This window comes from Oxyura jamaicensis, chromosome 3 (assembly GCF_011077185.1).
Source record: "Oxyura jamaicensis isolate SHBP4307 breed ruddy duck chromosome 3, BPBGC_Ojam_1.0, whole genome shotgun sequence".
NCBI classification, from domain to species: Eukaryota; Metazoa; Chordata; class Aves; order Anseriformes; family Anatidae; genus Oxyura; species Oxyura jamaicensis.
The window spans coordinates 87184529-87204210 of record NC_048895.1 but is presented as its reverse complement, the minus strand read 5'-3'; the positions used below and the strand labels follow the sequence as shown (position 1 = coordinate 87204210).

At 35.6% G+C, this 19682-nt stretch overlaps 1 protein-coding gene across 40 annotated transcripts in view; it reads left to right on the top strand.

Annotated features, from left to right (window-relative positions):
* RIMS1 (regulating synaptic membrane exocytosis 1) overlaps nt 1-19682 on the top strand; it is a 333844-nt gene that overhangs the window by 268902 nt on the left and 45260 nt on the right. For 31 of the 40 annotated variants that reach the window (XM_035322661.1, XM_035322703.1, XM_035322666.1 and 28 more), the window contains one exon: nt 1300-1466. The exons of the other annotated variants lie outside the window; for them this stretch is intronic. In XM_035322661.1, coding sequence (XP_035178552.1) covers nt 1300-1466 — 167 coding nt within the window. The remainder of the gene's footprint in view (nt 1-1299; nt 1467-19682) is intronic. 40 annotated transcript variants of the gene reach the window in all.

The window sequence follows — 19682 nt, the reverse complement described above, 5'->3', positions numbered from 1 at the left end:
TTATTTTATTTTATTTTATTTTATTTTATTTTATTTTATTTTATTTTTTCTCCTGTCATCTTCCCAGCCCTTCTTTCACTCTCTTAAAGTTAGCACTCAGGATAGTGCTAACCTCAGTTTAGCTGACGTTTCTGAGTTAGCTGATTGTCAAAATGTACTGGAAAGGGGTAGGTAGGGAGTAATAAGTCAAAAAAATATGTATGGCTACTGTAGGGGATAGGGGAATCAGGAAACCATGTTTCATGGCTTAAAGGTGATACATTCATCTGTATTAGGTGTATATTCACCTGAGCTCATGTTTGCCAGGTTTTTTACGTCATACCTTTTGCCAACTGGCTCTGCCTGTAAGCCAGTGCCTAGTTCAGCTGGGGATGTTCACAAATGGTCACAGCTTTGTCTATAATTTGCACATAAACTTTTATGTAAAACTTATTACAGTTTTACAGAGCATGGATCCAGAAAATGAACTCCCTAGAGCATCATGTCAAAAACTGCCTTATGTTGCCACGTGTTCATTGTTTTCACATAACATGCCCTAGAAAGTATGGCAATGTTTCAGTCCCTTCCCAGCTTTCTCTCTAATGATAGTGAATTTTAGTTTTGGGAACCTGGCAATTTAGGTAAGTGTGACATTACTAGGACTGAAGCTTTTATATACATATATATATATCTAACTAGTGATGTGAGTAATTTGAGTGTTACACAATAGATGTGGTGTTGCAGTCAGTCTTAACTAACCTGAGTTTCTGGTGTTGCCGAAAGTGTACTAATTTCTGCCCTTCTCCATATGCTCTTCCTGCCAGGTCCTCTGCTACTTCTCACACTTGTGCACATGTGCAGCCCAATCAGGGAACTGATCCGCTTGAGAACAAATATTATTTTTGCTGAGTTAGCTTTCTTCACAATTAGTTCTCAAGTATCACAATACAAAGAGATATTTTGAAGTAGTAAATACGCGTTTTTATCTTTTCTGATAGGTATTGAAAGCAACCCCTAGTGCCAGCTTCTCATATCCACTGCATAAATATTTAATTATTATGGTTTGAGAGTACTAAAGATCCAGCAGCCTATTTAAAGTCCAATGCTGTAATTTATTTCAAGTATCTGACTAACTACATAAATATCACTTTTGATTTCTTTAGTAGACATGAAAACATTATTTAATATAAGTACTCCTCTGAAGTTCATTAAATTGTTAGATCCAAAACCAGCTGAAGAGAATACTTAGGTCATTTGTTGTCTCAGTGTATGCACTGTGTTTTGATGAGACTCCTCACCCTTTCTTTTCTTGATCTCTAGTATAACATACAAACAGATCAGTACAGAAGTTGTGATAACGTCTCTGCCAAATCATCAGATAGTGATGTCAGTGATGTGTCAGCCATTTCCCGAACCAGCAGTGCCTCACGCCTCAGCAGCACAAGTTTTATGTCAGAGCAATCTGAACGCCCTCGGGGCAGAATCAGGTGAGTTCTCAGTGCAGCTTCAATTGTATCACACCCCCTCTTTTGTGTAGGTGCCAAAATACAACTAGAAATTATTTAAATTAAGTGACCACAGCCACAGAAGTACTTGGGAAATATTGTCTGTGTACATATAAGCTGTCTTCCACTGCTAGCCTATGATGACGATACGTTTTTGCACTTAAGTGTCTAAAACAGAAAACAGAAGTTCCCATGAGATGATGTATTTGTGGCAAGTGGGACTTGAACACACACTATCTCCTTGCTGGTAATGAATAAGTGTAATATCTACACCAATAAGATGTTACAGCAGAAATGTTGCTAGTTTTGTCATATAAAGAATTTGATTTCATAAAAGCTTTGCTTTTCTTTCCATCTATGTGTCTATCTCCATGCCTGCCTACTTTAGTTTTGCTGTTTTCATGCATGATGAATTACTGGCTTTGAAACAACTTTTTCTATAGTAACTTTATATCTCTGCTTTAAAATAGATACATTATCAATAATCAAATGTCTTTCATCCTTGATAATAAGCTACTTCTCAGTTTAATGCTTTTTAAAATATAAACAAACAAGATCTTGTCTTCATTTAACTTGATAAAACTCCCACCAGCAATAATGGCTGTAGGACTGGCTTCGTGTCTATGATAACATCTACCAATGCCTGTACTCTGAAAAATATGGCTGTAGGTGCTAGAAGTCAGGGTATGAATTAGGAACTGTAATAAATAAATAAATAAATAAATAAATTATCCCAATGGAGAAAACCAGTCTGATAAAAGTCTGGATGGCATCATTAAGTACATCAGAACATTTCTAGACAGACTCATGATTCAAGAAATTCAGCTTCAGGGTTTTAATCTGTTCACAAAATGGGAAGGGATGTTAGGGAAAGTCAGAAAGTGGGCTCTGTGTATGAACTAGCTCCACCTTGTTTTATTGTTAAAGTTCACAAGTGTATTAAAATGTATTTTAAATGGGTGAAATACGTCTATATTAATAATGAAATCCATAATCCAGCAGAACACTGCAGTAGAACTGTAAATGTATTTGAAGTTGCTCGTGTTTGAAGTTATTTCAGATCATGTATTTCAATGCTACATTTCATCGTAGCCTAACTTTTTACTACTTGTCTCTTACAGAGGGTTTAATTTTTCCAAAACACCTATTTTTTCTAGCTACTAAATTTCTTCAACTAGGTCTTTTTACAATATTTTTGGCAGTTTGACCAAAATAGGATTTTTACCCATAACTATCTCTGTGTTTAGAAGATTTTATCACAAAGGTTCCCTGGGTTCCTAATGTCTGATCATAAACATCAGAAGGTTCTCAGCCCAGGAGAACCTGTAACGTTGTGGTATGGGGGGGAAGAGGGGAACCTGAGATCAGACCTTTGTTCTCATTCTGCCTCTTTAATTCTAACGAGCAGCAGAGCACATTGGATACAGAATAGGCCAAGGTGGTGTACAAAACCAAGTGTTTGCAATGGGAGCTTCAGCTGGGAGAGTTCAGCTTCACTCTAAACTCCTAAAGTGAGAAGTAGTTAGAATTCAGATGCTTTCACTTTCTGATACTGTCCAGAGAATCCATGCATAAGACATGAGACAGTATATACTTACTTGCTTTAATTTTCTCTTAACTTCAGGTAGTACTCACATAGTGAATAAAATATATGGTAGTAATATGCATTGCAGCTCATTCAGTAGAAATACGGGGAAGAAATTAATAGATTCATAAGTTAATAATAATTTTAATTATTTTTCATCTAAGCCTGCTGTAGTTTTGCTCCCCCAAAGTACCAATAAAGTAAGTGAGAGATGCCTAATGCAGTTAGCTTATTTCAACCATTAAATGCAAAGAAATAAATTTTAAAATCATTTTGATGTTATGTTGGAAAATATTTTATGCAATAGGTTAACATCTGCTGTTCAAAATTTTTTATGCGAGCTGTTGAGTTGTTTACAGTTACTTTTGATGACTGGATATTGTGGCAACGGAAAGGTCAGTCTTTGGAGATGTGCAAAAATGATGTATGGTAGGAATTTTATATCAAGCAAGGTCAGAATAAAGGGAAGTTGGGTGCTGAAGAAAATAAAAGGCTTTTTTCTGAAGAAAAGAAAAGTTTTTTTTTTCTGCTGATCTGAGGCAAACGTAGATTCCTCCCCTCCTGTGACTGTACTAGTAGCTTCTGTCATACATTCTTAATCACTTCTTGGCACAACTTACTAATTACATGGAAGTGGAGGGTTAATTTGGGGAAAGGGTTGATTATATTGTAAACAGTTTTTTATAGTGAGATTCATCCTGTTCAACTTCAGCCTTAAAAGCTGCATGTGCACAGTAGAATTCATCTAAGATTAGTTATTCATTAAATTATTCATCTAACTTCTCTGAATTATCATTAAATGGAAGGAAACAGCTGTCATCTTGGATGGTTTTCTTTATCTTCAGATAAATGTCAAAGATGGGGGAATTGTCCTTTCCTAGCTTTAATTATTATAGGAACCCTAGATGACTAGTTCGGGTAGGTTGTTTACTTGTAGGCATCTAGAATTAAGTGAAATGGTTTCTTGCCCTTAATTAATGTTTCTCTGAATTCAATGAATTAGAAATTTGAAGTTCAAGTTTTGTTAGTAATTTGACGTTCAAATTTATTTTTGCCTCCAAGGAACCTGATGTTAACTTATATCAAGCATGAGGAGATGGGGTAGTTGAGCAGGAGGGGCAAGGAAAAGAACATTTTGTAACTGCCTGTTTTCCATCTTACTGAAACACATTTCCACCATCATCTTCATTTGGAAGTGTAGCCCAGTGGCCATGGCAAGTGTGTGAGTGCAATGTTAAGCTTAAGGACAAGATGTTCTTTGAACTGCCAGTTTTCTGAACCTAGTTCTTTTCTCCAGATACCTTCTGGAGATGAGAGCTGTGAAGAACCTATTAAGTATATAGAAGCTCAAGCAAGGTGTTCCATTTCTAGCCATCTCACTAAACTAAGTCATCCAACTAATAGCCTTAGGTGCCTTTTGTATTCAGGAGAAAAATACCTAAATTCAGAATACATGAGCAAGATTCCTGCTCTGACGCACCTTCGGAAAGGGTGTTTCCATCTCTCTCTCTGTTGAGTTGAGAATGAATCCTAGAGCTATTCACCAGCAAGCTGAGGTAACTGTCTCAAATAGAGAAATGTGACTGGAGAGTACTCCAGCTTTCATATTAGTAACCTGAAGTTAAATTGTTCTCCTCTAACACTCCTACATGAGCTGAAAAGCACTGGTTAGCTATTTATATTTAGAGCTGTGGTGTCAAATTTCTGAATGAAATGCACCAGCTCATTTTAAGACAGCGGTAGTTTTAGTTAATGTTGTTAGTCGATATAACCCCATCATCCTTCATATGGCATTTCTGAAAAGGGATATAAATTAAGCTGTTAGGCATGTGAAAATACAAGGTACTGTCTTTAGGGCTGTCACTAAGAAAGCAATAATTTTGCTGTCATTTTGTACAATATGATTACTCTTAAATGTCAGAATGACTGAAGTTGCAGGTCATAGTGCAATTTATAACCACCAACTCTACCACCAGCTCTGGCAGCATGAACAGTTTCCTGACCTTTCCTCCCAAGCCCTAAGGAAGGAAAAGATCCTTCAAATAGCAAACTAATGCCTTTTCCCCATCAATCTAGAAGAACTGATGAATCCTCCCTCTCTCAATTTTGCAGGTTTGGAATTCTGTCATTTTGGACAGTGTTCTATATTATCCTATATTTATAAATATTTATTTTTATTCAAACGGTAAAGATTTTAAAACATGACAATACATCTTTATCTTGTGACTCAAAAATGTATGCACGTTAGCTCTAAATATGTAACTGTTGATGTTTGATCAGCAATTCTTAATTTTAGTGAGTAATTCCAGTTACATTATATTCCAATTACATTATTTTTCATTATGCACATCAATTGTAGAATAAAATACTGTCTGTAAAGTAAGAAGAAAACAAATTGAAGTAAACAACACAGAAATACTGTGTGTTTTATTTGGATAGTTAGATAACACTCCAGCTGATCGTTGGATCAAAACTCAGAAATGCAAGTTTAGTAATATTAGAAAACTTGAGAATGCTGATGAAGTCAGTAACATAGGGAGAGCAGAAGCAAATCTTTCCTGTCTGTTGATCAATGACAAGACTGTATCTAAACCTTTTAAGGTAGATGGATAATTTCATTCCTACAGTATAATTGTAATTGAATTACCTGTCAGAAAGCTGTTACATAGTATGCATGGAAATACCGTTAGATAATCTTCAGTGTGGAAATCTCGTTGATTAGCACTTATAATGCATTGCAAAAGGGAATTATGATTGATGCAAGTTCTAAATATAAGCATATAAAATAGCTTCTTCATTTCTAATTTGTTTAGCATTTTCAGATGGATGCTATAACAAACAGGTATGCACAGATAAATTAGTCTGGATATGAAATTATTTCAAGCATCTTTCTTGTTACTGTCCTACAAAGTCTGGTTGACCATCATGATTTCTAGTGGAATTCCAGGCAAATATCAAGTGTTGTGGTTTTTGACTTGAATCAGAATCAGACCTGTGAATTTGTCTTCCTGTAGCATTTGGATTTTCTATTTATTTCATGACTGAAGTCAGGTTACCAGTCCTCCTTTATGCAGGTTTGCTCTCATTAGTCATGTTCTCTATGAATTTAAAGTAAAGTCAAGCAATACTTTATGCCTGTGTATGCTATAGTTTAATGCAAAAGATTTATAATTATGGATTCATGTTAAATACATGACAACTAATCAGCACCATGTAGACTCAATCAGACAAAGAAGGACATTTGCTCACTTGGGTAAAAATTATGCCCAATGATGTCATAGCATTATTATTATTATTATTATTATTATCATTATTGCAATAGGAGCTTGTTTATTCAAAGATACCTTTGAAGATGGACTTTTCAGTGATGTCAAGTAGGGAACTGTCACATGTGGTGGATGTGAGCTGGAGGTTTCTATTCTGGAGGATTTAGCAAATCAGCTACCATAAGATGTTTAGCTTAAATCTGCCAATTCTATGGAAGACTAGATAAATCATTTTAAGTGTATCTGAATTTGAAACAAAGTCCCTACATTGGGAATATCATTGTTATTTATACTGTTATATGTACCTGGTAAAGTGGACAGTGGGACAGATTGAAAACCAGCTGAATGCCATGCTCAGATCTGTGACACAACGTCCAGCTGGAGGCAAGTCACTGGTGGGGTACCCCATGGGTCAGTACTGCAGTAGTAGTGTTTAACATCTTAGTTACTGTGACCATCATGGAAACTTGAATTTCTGGAGTGGAAGTCTTATGTAAACACAGGAGACTCCCTCGCACAGGAAAAGTTCCCCTGTACTTTTGCTGTTGTACCTTTTTGTCCTTTAGTTACCGTGGAGCCAGTTACTTCAAGTTCATCAGGTGATAAGCTCTCAAACTCTAAACGAGACAAAGTTTCTGTTTTCCCCGGTGATTCAAGTAAGACCTCTGCCTTCCCCACTTCTAGCTACACTTATCTGGGGATGTTCTGCTTGGAATTCTTTGGGAAGCAGGCAGTGCTGGGTCATCTGTGCTTGTATTGCCTATCTTATTTAGTACATGTAGATGCTTATTTTGTACATGTAGATGCTTCTTTTTGTTCAGTTTCATTTCACGCTGCCTATTATGCTGCTCTCTTACATAAAATGCTCAAAGTCATTAGTGTAGTGTAGAGCCAGATGAAGTAACTGGAGATTTGCTATCTCACTGAGGACTGTCAGCAGTGTTGATCTGCAGAAGATATCTCAAAGAAATGTAGCTACAGAGCACTCCGTAGACTGGAAATAGATTTTCTCTTGTTGGTTTTCCATCCACCCACATAGTATATGGAACTAATTTAACACAATTTATGGTGATAGGGAGAATGGAGTAGAGAGAGTTTGAAGAGCCTTCTAACCTCCTCCTCTTAGCTTTCCCAGTAGTGCTGCCTGTTGCCATTATAAATGTATGTGAGATGAGCTGTGCAACAAGTAGTTCAGTCCTTTCCCCACCCTCTTGTCAGCTCAGTAATTCACTTGATATGCGGCAGTACTGCACCACATAGCCAGCTCAGCTATGTTTAGTTTAACTTTGTGTCATGACAGTCAAGGAAAACATAATACACCAAAGTCTTTTAATGCAGTTCCTTTGATGAGATGAGACCTGTGTCGAAATGGAGACTGATTCATTTCATGTTAATTACAAAAGTAATTGAAATCTGTATATTGAGTTTATGCTACAGTGTACAGAACATACTTAAGATTCTTCACGCATATAGAAAAAAAAAAAAAGTGAAATGTGAAATCTTTTAATTATTATTACAGATATTACAGCCAGAGCTAGTAGAGGCAACAACAGAACACTGCTGTACGTTCATTAGTAAAAGGAAGTCACCTGGAAAATGGGAACAACGGGCAGCTTCATACTGGCTTTGTATGGTTTATTTGCTTTCCACACTCAATCTAAATTTTCAGAATCTGAGAACTCAGAAAATGTGTTGAATGTCACAGAATTTTTTGCACCTTGCATTCATTTGATCCCTTGTTCCTTATACAAACCTGTGTCAGGGCAAGTTAGCATGTGAAGGATCAGAGTTTGAGTATAGTGGGCCAAACTGGGTATTTGTGATGTTTCTAGCCCTCACTACTAGTATTCTGTATAAAGTGGATATTCTGCTAGTTGTGCAAAATGCTATCCCTTCTTTGTTAGAGAGAATCACAAGGTATTACAGCTGAACTGCACTGACTACAGTAATCTGTATATTTATAGTGCAGTACTGTATTTGCTTTGTGCTTTAATGTACAACTAATGAAACAATGATCAGAAATAAGTGATTCTTGCTTCTAGTTTGAGTAAGTAAATAATATTGATTTTCATAGCTATTGAAGTTCAAAATCAACTTGCAAGCTTCACACTTTATCCTACATGATTCACTCTTAGGATTTGAGTTGCAGTTCAGTAACTGTAACTGAAAAGCTACGTAATATTTGTGAATGTATAAAGTGTCTCAACTTCCTAGGGAGTAAATATCTAACTTCAGCATGTAGCAACTACCTTTTATTATAGTATTGTCTATTACATTATAGTCCTCCAGTATTAGATACGTGGCTTCCAGAGGCCAAAGTTGTTTGTCCTGTGTAATTTCTCACTTAATAATATGTTGAGTGGAACCAAATTCTGTAAAGCCAGAAAAAAATTACTTGTTTCTTTTGTTGGCCTCTCTTGAAATGTGCCTCCTGCTAGTGAGGACAATGTACAATGTTCCCTGTTGCTTTTTGATGAGATTTACTGGATTAGTTTCTTTTCCTGGAATCCCCTGTGGCCTTTTTTTTTTTTTTTCACCTTAGTCTAATAGGAGGATTTTGTCTAAGTGTAAGACAAAATTACCTTAAACCACTTCACCAAAAACTATTGCTGATCTTCATTCTTCTCTGGAAACATTGCCTGGAAACATGTCTCTCAGTCTTTTTTTTTTTTCTTTTTTTTTTTTTTGTGCTCCCAAGATAAAATCAAACGCATGTAACTTAAGAGGGACTTCACTGGGACTTCGAAGAGGGACTTCAATTCATCTCTTCTATTTAGCTAACTTGCAAAAGAAATCCAGTGTTATACTCTGTGTGTGCCCAGAGATATGGTGTTGATGTTTGGACTAAGAAGGGTATTTGAGGGTTGGAATTTTCAGAGAATTGAGCCTTGAAAAGTGTTATGTCTGCAAGCTCAGCTGTTTGTGGGGAGAGGAGGATAAATGGGGACATGATTAAAAGCTTTTTCTGTGGCACAATATTATCAAGCAGCAGTGAGTGACACAGGAAAGTGAAGGATAGTTAGATACAAACTGCATGTGCAAGAAGATTCGGTGAAGGAGGAATGAGAGCTCCTGCAACTAATGAAGAGTTGTGGTTAGTGAATCGTACAGAGGTTCAGTGGACTACATAGCCTGTTCTGGACCTGTGATTTGCTGGAAAGAGAGCCATTTAAGCACAGGTCTGGTGTTTTACTGAGTCAGGATGCTGAACACTTGTTTGTAACTTTTATTGTAGCTGGCTGCACTTCTGCTTTGCATTAAGCACATGCATTGAGTTGTTGAGCACTTTCCCATTACCTTCAAGAATTAGACTCTTGTAGCATTGTATTAGCAAGCTAACTGAGCACATGGCAATACTGATCTGCTTAGATTTCCCAAACATTTTTTAACAATCATTTATTTGTAATTTATAAAAACAAACTGTATTCACTGTTAAAGTCAGTATTAGAACCAAAATATTAGACTGTTTCAGCTTTTGTACAACATGTCTAAAACAGTAATGGAATTCCAGTTTGATATTAAAAAAATACTGTTATAAAGACCAAAAGAAAATTGTTATATTTATGACACTAATTACATTCCTAATAATTTGCCTATGTATGAATGTTTCTTTGTAGTCAAGGTTTCTCCTGTAAACAAGATGTTTAGGGCCAAGTAAAGATTCATTTTTATAAAATGTCATAAGCAACATTTGTTGTGCAGTTACTTCAGTGGTTTCTAGTTTTATATTTAATTACTGAGGAAGTTTAATTAGTTGATTTTAGTATGGAAAACATTCTCTCTCCCGTAGCTGGAATACCACACCAAAGCATCCATAATGTAGACAGTGCAGCTGACAGACTGAAGACTTGCAGAGGATAGCATATAAGATAGCATTATAAAAACAGTATTTTTCAAAGCATAGGATGCTTTAAAATCAACCGGAAAACTTATCCACTCTATAGCTGCTAATGAAATTCCTACTGCAGGAATAAAATGAGGTAGAATCAACACCAACAACAGTGGGCACTAGATTCCGTCAGTTCTTTGGTATAGGCTTTATACATTTAATGTGCTCATTTGTACAGTATGTTGCATCCATAAGTACACTTGTGTGTCCCTGGTAATATGTGTTTGTATTAGTGCTGTGGTCACAAAAGGCATACAAGTGTTAATTAAGGCACAGAAGACAGATTAAAAAATAAATTAATCAAACTCAATTCCACGTAAATACTAATCTTAGTGAAAAGACCATGCATACAAGAAATTTTGTAAGAACTCAGATAATGGAGTGTCACATCCTAACAGTCCACGCTGCAGTCACCTCCCTCCTCAACTGTATCTCCTTGATTTTCCCTTACCTACAGTGTCCAGCTACAAGACAAAGAAAAGTCACCTTCTGTTGGAAATAGAGAAGTTATCATGTTGTCAGCTGGTCCGAATATGTTAAGGAAACTAAGAAAACATAGCTGAGGACAGATTACCTAAACCGTAACAGAGCATATGAAACTCATGTAGAGCTAGACAGTAGGAAGAGAAGGAAGGGATCTTTCCACTAGCTCTGGCACCAGAGTACTGTAACACTACCTGTTCTGGACATATTATTGCTTCTGCATACTCACTGCCAGAGTATCTGAAAATATTTCTCTATATTTTGCAGACTGACTGCCTTTATAGAGTGCCTGGTATAATCACATGCATTCCCAGCTATTCAAATACAACAGATTTATCCCAGCATACTATTTCATGTCAGCAACTTCCTATACAGAGCCCAGGAGCCCTGCCTTGCAGGACTTGTGAGGTTGGGCAGAATGCCACCAAGTGCAGCTCTGAGGCTTCTCACTCCAGAGCTAGTTCATTTACACAGCACTTTTGGTCCCTGTGTTACTTCATGTCCCTTTATCTAGAATGTTTCCTCAGGAAAGTAATTATATGGGCTGTTTCTAGAATGTTTCCTCAGGAAAGTAATTATATGGGCTGTTTCCTGTTGAACAAGTGTGGGAACAGAATATATAGCAATTTGGTTGGAGGCTGATCTTTTACATTAGTCTATGATTTTTTGGTTAGCCCAAATACTTGTGTGTTTTTCTTAGCTCCTTCAAAAGGTCTAGACGGTCTGTCATGGTCTGGAACATAGAAAAGAAGAAAAAATCAGCCTTGAGTGTTAAACAGACATGGAAATTTTCTGTTGTTTGACAAACTTGCATTACGATGTTACACCCAAACCAGTAACAGTGTAACTGACTAGCATTTTCAATCAAAAATCTCCATAGTGCAAGGATCCACCGCAATAGAAGACATAAATTAGGAATCTTGCTTTATTTCCATGAATAACTGCAGCTCAAAAACCAGCACCAAAACTGTTTTATTAACTAAAGCACTTCTCAGTTTAATTAAAGAGAGAAAAAAAAAAAAAGAACGGCAATTAATTAATATTGCTTCTTAGCTGCTCTCTCTTGGGGAAAGCACACTGGTTTAACTTGTCACAACTCTTGCATCTATGGAGGAAAATAGAGGGCAATATCCTCCAAATAGTTATGCAGAGGCAAGATATGTGAAAACAGTTAAGCTAAGGTGCTTAAAAATATAATTATGTATATTTTTTACCCCCAAACAGTGTATTACAGATGGAAATGTCTGATTCTGAGGTCATTTGTGTACAAGACCAAGGTGAAGCCAGAGTAATTAATGTTCTAATTATTCATTATCTAAGGATAATATATATATTTTTTTCAAATCTGTCATTAAATACTGCTGTATGCCTCTGTCCGAGAGGGAGGAAGATGCAGTCTTTAATCCCTTCAGAACATCTGCACATGAAAAATCTACTATGAAGCATTGCTTGTGTGTTTTTAATTATCTAATTATGCTTCCTCTTTCAAAGAAACTGTTATGTTACCAACAACCTTTCTTCATGATTTAAAAAAGGCTGAAAAATAGTTTTAATTAGTTTTTCATTTAATTATTGCAGTTGATTCAGATAAAATATAGTGCACAAACTTTTATTATAAGAACATTGCATTGTAACATTTTTAACAGACAGTACATGTTATTTTTAGAATAAAGAAATTTAGTAAAATAGTTTTTCCTATACTTCAGAGTAGCTCTCACCTGGTCTATCTCTGTCTCATTTTCTTTTTAACATATTTTCTATATTTTCTTTGTTATTCCTGTCCTTCCACTGTATCATTTAGCCTTTTAGATTTTCCTCCTCCATTCATTCCCTACTTTGTGCCTGTTACCTGTTGCTACCATTTACTTTTGTAAAGGACCAGTGAATGATTCATATCAATGATTTAGCCTTTTTACATGATGAGCGGTAAGATCACAGGTACAACAGTACCTCATGCATTAGTGGGGAAAAAGTATTACAACATGATGTGACAGGGAGAATAATATGCTGAATGCTGTGCAAAGAAAGAAAAACTGGTGCATTCATCCTTCTTGCTACTAAAGGAAGTTTTCTCAATTTAGTGGTGAGTGTAAAAAACTCCACATTTTTGTCATACCCACACACCCCGATACCTAATTTCTTGATATAGATTTAACATTTACATGCTTGCTATGTTTCATACTTTTGACCCTAAAATATACCCGTGCTGTCAAGTTTGGGTCAACGAAGCTGTTTGCCCTTTGATTCCATTAGCCTGTCCACATCAGCAGTAATAGCAATACTTAACTCTGAGTAGTGTCCCTGCAGTAGCTAACTGCTTTTGTGTTGGTTTCATTTTATGATTCATGTGATTAGTTGGCTTCACGCTGATAGTGCCACGGCTATGCACACAGCCACACAGGTTCCTGCATGCAGAGACAATTTCTGTGCTTGCTTCAGAGAGTATAAATTAACTTATTGAGATGCCCTTCGAAATCTGCTGATGTTTTATAACATTAAGGATTACTCATGGAATTATTATTCATTCATTTCATGGAGAAATGTTAGTTTTACGAGTTTAAAAACTTGTAAATCTTGTGAGATCTTGTAAACCTGAGAGATCTGTGAGAGCTGGGAGAGAAACTTGCACAGTTCACTGGTCATTGCGTTACTCAGGCATTTCCAGAAAGCAGATTCTGATACTACATTCCAACATGGAAATTTCCTAATCTTCCAAAGAAGAATGTGAATCAGTTAAGCTCCCAGAGACATCTGTAAAGAATTTTTCCCCAGCCCTTACCTCAGTGAGAGTTTACACATTGAACACAATGGGGCTGAGACTTTGTAATTCCAGTGGAAGTATCTGAGTCACTGGGAAGTCTTTCTGACAACATAGGAATATTGTCCTGAACAGATATAATTTACAAGTTTCTGCATTTCAGCTGCTGTAATACACTATAACAACTCTAATGTAGTGATTTTACAGATGCTAATAGCTATTTTATGGATATAATATATGATCAATGTGCATGTTAGATCAATATGTAGTTGCAGTAGGTACAGACTGTACACAATGATTATTTCATTGAATCAACTTCTTTGTGGTCTAAAAAAGTCTCTCGACTTACTAAATTTTAATATGGGATATGTGTTTGTCCTTTGGTTTGTAAAGCACTATGTTTGAATTAATTTATGAAATACCATAAATTGCACAGTAATTAATCTTACAGCAATGTTATTTATCATAGGTAAATAAGGCTATCTATTCTAAGGCTGACAGAGCAATTTGTGGATAGGTACCTTGAGTTTGGATTTATTAATTATATATCATATAATACTAATAGCAAGATGTAGATTATTTTTAGAAATGTAATGTTTCTCATTATTAATGGAGTGCTCATCTTCTCTTTGGTCCATAACTATTATATGTTTAGGAGGTTATTAGTATTCATGAGTTACCTCATTGCAAAAGGGTGCCATAGAGGCTATGAATTAGTACATGATTCTGCATTCAGCAGAAGAGGAAGGAAGCTTACTAGCTCATGCTGGTGAAGGCTGGGGATTCTGTCTAAAGATTTAAGTTACAGCAACTCTGTGGAAAGAACTTACATTAAAATATCATCTGTACTGCAAGAAATACAGGGGATTACTTGTTTACTCGAGGCTTGCATAATTGGAAATATGGATGAAGTAATAATGAATGATCAAGAAAATAAACACCTAAAAAGTATTTTTGTTGTAAGCCGTTAGTGAGTTTAAGATAATGAAGATAATGAATACTGTGATTTAGCAATGGCTGATCACTTAAGTTTTTTTCCCTGAAACGATATGCATCCAGATTTTATATAGGTGAGTTTATGGGCAAAGTTTGTTCTGGCTTCCTGTGTCTTACTAGCTTTCTTTTTCAGGCAATATGTGCTATTGGTAGATAGTTCATATAGTTACTGGGAACTAGTATGTGTACCTGTATACTAATTTTCTCAATCCGTATTTTTTTTGGTGTATGTTTTTACTCATTTTGAATATATGTATTAGGTATCTGCATGAGGAAAAATATACAGTGATTTAATACATGCAATTGGCTTAGTTTCAGTTTTATATAGTTGTGCATGCTATAGTTTAATACAAGCAAATGTAATCCACACTGTCCTTACACTGTGTTCATTTTATAGAATTTACTTCAGGGTTAATTTTTCTGTCAGCTTGCAACTCATGCTACTCTAAATATTATTATTATTATTATTTTTAATCTAAATAGTTCAGTCTTCATTCCCATAGACAGAAGTGAAGTACAATTTGCAGGTAGTGGCAGCTAGGAAAACGGAAAGCACTGCCTCCTTCCACAGCTCTGCTGGCATTCAACCACAGTCTGGATTTCACCTTGTGTAGTACAGATAGGATCTGTCTCGTGTGTAAGTTCTGGCAGAAAAGTGAGAGCACTTCGACCTTCACGGGGAGTGGGCTGGTGCTGAAGGACAGCTCCGGGCCACCCTGCTCTCTGGCTCGGGTCAAGGGCACCGTCACTTTACAGTGTCACTTAGGTTAAAAATATAATAGTTGGGTGACTCTTTTTGCAGGATGACTATCTGTAAAGTTTATTTTTTTCAAACCATATTTTACTGATTTAGTTAAAAATACCTGCTGTATCAGGAAAAATATAATCATTGTTTTGTGTCCTCTAGATACAAATAATTTTCACATCTGTAGAAGCCTTTTTAATTCTGCACATAATCCAAGACTTGTAGGAATACCAGTAAGAAGTTTTGAACAAACTTAGGACATTTACAACACTGAGATACAGCTACTATTCATTCAGTTCATTTATCTTAATGTATCATGCATAGCATAGAAGTAGTAATCAAAAACAACAGTTAGAAAACTGTATGGGATGCCATGTTAAAAAGAAGATGCTGTAAGAGAACTAAATGTATTTGGGCTGTGCTAAAGTTAGTATTGGAACTAGTGCTAAATTAGTTAAATTATACGTGCTGTTCCAGAACTTTTGAAAGATGAGTTCCATCTGTAAAATAGATGCACAAATATACCAATAGCATAAGGAATAGCATAAGATTTTTGCTGAAGTCATTGAAGGAATTGATAAATCTGGTAAAATAAAATTAAATAAAAATGCAGGTGAAATATTTCATTTAGAAATAAATCGAGTATGCTGTTTAATATGTTACTCTTATTTATCCTGCTATTGAAAAATTTATTCATTTATTTATTTGTTATTACAACTAGATTGAAATTGATAATATAACTTAAAAAATTACCAATTTTAGCCTGCAAAAAACTTATGTTTACATTTAAATGAATATGTCAATAATCCCAGAAAGTCTAGTAAAGAAAAATAAAAATTTAGGTATATTATTATCAGAACAGCTAAGTGCAAAAGTAAATCTGTCAATTCATGCTGGTCTTTGGTTCTTTGTGTTTCATAAATTAAACCCTAAGCATACTGATGAAAGCAACAGTGTGAGCTAGGAGCTATATCTCCAAGTGATAGCCAGTAACTAATGGAAAAATATTTTGTTCTAAAGGTATTCAATTAGACAAGAGTGAATTTTAACTGTCTGTTCTTTTGATACTGTTCCAGTTAACATCAAATAATAAACTGCCCCAGGGATTAGGTGAATGTAAAGGAAGCTCAATCTTTATCCCTGTTTGCTCAGTTATGACAAGTGGAAGTACTGGACAGCTGTACAATTTGATCCTCAGAATACAGGTCCTATCCCATTAAATCTGTTTCTAGCAAACTGATGGCTACTTTATACCAGAAGCACACTAGAAAATATTTCCTAGGAAGGTAGAACTTGGTATTTGTATGGTAAAAACAAGCAGAAGATTAATCTGAATTCCAAATACCTCAATATTTTTAGGGTGAATCCTGAAGTCCCTCAAGCTGTTGCAGACAATGAAAATTTAAATTTATGTGTATTTTCAAAAAAGTGATCTATCCATTAATCAGAAAGTATTCATAGCCCTTGAATTTGGAAATTAATATACAAAATTGACTTTTCTTTAAGCTACAATACTGTCAAATCATATTTCTCATTTGGTAGATATCACTGCCTTCTAAATTCTTATCAGTAAAAAATGTGAGGTTTGAGCATTTGAGTTTGATTGTACAAAAAAGTAAAGATTGGCATAAAAATATCATAGGATTAGTATTTATTATATCCATAAATGCTTGAAATTATTAGAGCAAAGTCAGTAGTAGGACTATGAGTTGTTTCTTTAATTGCATGGCAGATTCTATACATTCATTTTTATTGCTGTAAATAATACATTCTTTAAAAGAATATTTCAGTTAAGTACATGTCAATATAGCTCAATTAAATGTCAACAGATGCTCTCAACAGAAAATCCTATTTTCAATTTCTTCTCTCTCTCTTAAAGTATTCATATACACAGTTACAGAATTGACAAGGTTCTGTGGCTCCAAATGGGAACAAAATCCTGGGTAGGTAAGAAAGATTTGGATAGAAGGAATCATCAACATCAAAGAAATTGTCATCAAAATCCAATTCCAAGTACTGGTGAAAAGGAGTTACCCATGTCTAATCAAAGTAGATAGTAGGATCCTTGAAAATGAGACCTGGGGGTTTCTGCCCTTCCAGTTATCAGATTATATTTTTGGTCTGACTTTGAAATGACAGTGTTTCCTCCTCCAAAAAAGCAAACCAGTCAATTCTGTTGCCTTCTTGCAACTTAGGAGGTTGTAAGAGGACTTCTTTCCTCAGCTGATGAAGAAAAAGGATTCAAGGTTCAGATGTGCGAAGACAAGACTGATGTGCGAATGATGTTGGCAAGCCAACATCTGTTGTTATACAGAATTAGGGATCAGTGGTTCTTTTTAGATACAGGGATTGTGGGACACCACTCTGAGCTATTGCTGCAGGTTGTTTGCATATTTAGACAGTGTTATCACATTGTACATTAGATCTCTATTTTTTTAGGTTTTCTTGATAAGTGTGCAAGTAGGTGATATCACTTCTTTTTCGAGAGAAAACATTTCCTAAGATTTTCTTGCCAAAGCCAAAATTCTGTGTAAGAGCTGTGGAACTATATCCAGCCCCAACATTAAGAACGGTAAACTTCCCTAAATATTCTCAAATTGTAGAAAAATATTTTTATCAGAAGTTCCAGCATAAACTTGGTAGAGTTCATCACTGCTTTTAAAATTTATTTGCTATTTGAAGCATAATGACGTTTATGTTCTTAAAGTATGGGCAATCCTGATTAATATTTTTTCATGTTGCAGTGTTTGTGGAGAGGTAAAGACAGAAATCTGTGTTACTTGAAAAAAGTAGCTCCTAGCTTAGATATTTTGTAAAGAACAGGTTATTGAATTCATGAACAACAATAAAAATAACATGGTTTAGTGTCCATTACAGCTTTAAAAGACAATACTGTGTGTTGCCTATGAAATAAGCGTCTGTACTATATAAGGGGCATGGTTTATATTAAACCCAAGGAAAGAATAACTATACCCCCTCCCCCCCCCCCCCAAAAAAAAAAAAAAAAAAAAAAGTCTCCCAATAGCCTGGCTTCATGAGAAGAAAAGGTTTATGTTGTCTGTTTATGGTGTTTTTTTTGACTTGGTCTCCTCCCGTAATAAATCCATCTTGTTTGATTACTTTTAATTTTCTGTACAGCTTGAGGAAAGCTAGGTATCACCAGGATCACAGTTCCTAAGATTTTTTCCCAAACAGCAACTGAGGAAGGGAAAGAAACACAGTGCTCAGCGAATGAAAGACCAAGACTGGAACTCCATAGATACTTAGCAACGCATCCTTCACATAACTCAATGCCAGGTGTCAGTTTCCCTAGGCGTTGTTCAAGGAAAATGGAAGAACATTGAAAGCCATGGCTGCGTAGGAAACTGGAAACTGTTTTGGAGGAGAGGGGGATTTAAATAAAAATAGATTACTGTGCTGATACTCCAGAAATTTAGGGTAGGTCTGATTATTATTGTTTCTGAGCCTGAAGGAACAAGCTGTTAATTACTTACTGGCATGACTGATAGGATGTGTACCATGGGCATGTGTGCAATTAATTGCTTCTATGGAAAGAAGTGTGATTAGCAGATATTCATTGTTACGTGTTTACACTGCTTCAAATTAAGAAGTGCTGTCTGTAACTTTGGAACTGTAACAAAGTTCCTCTTGTAGAGGTTCCAAAAAGGTCACTTAATTCATTACTTCTTTGGTGAGCATGCATTTGACAGTGTTTATTTCCTAAAACATAGCTACCTGAATTGAAAGCTGTCAACTCTAGAGCTAGAAAAGCAACAGTGCTGATGTTTTTCAAAAGTCATAGGCAAATTTATGTATAAAGTAAATTTCACTAAGGACTGATGACAATAAGTAATTTTATATTCATATAGAACAGACAAGAAACAGTTTCATGAGAGGTGTACCAATTCAGGGAGTATATTGCATCATCAGTAGCTCAAAGGACGTTAGTTACGTGCTTGATCCATGTCTGACCAATTCTAATCTTTCTATTACCACCTAGCAATAGAAGATAACAGTATTTATGGGTTCGGTTTTGCAATGTACAGTGCTCCCAGAATGACATTTTCCACCAGTATCAGACATGCTTCTGTTTGAAGCACTTCTCACAACTCTTCTCAGTCCAAACCTAATGTATTTATTTGTACTGTGCATGTTTTTAAGCAGTCAGTCGAGCCAATAGGATTGAAGTCTCATATTTAATTCTACTGTTTGGATTATCTGTATAAAATTGTGGTTACAGTTTCTGAAATATTTTAGAAACTCTGTCATTAAAGCAAAAACATGGGTACTTCAAAAACTTAATGGTGTGAAGATTTAAGCTACTGCTTAAGCAAAAGAACTACTCATGTGAGAAGTTTTGCAGTAAAGATATTAAGACTGTGATGATGTTAATGCCATTTACATATCATCACGAGTTCTGTAACTCCCTACTGATAGCTTTCAGGGAGAAACCTCTCTATTCTGAAAACTGAAACT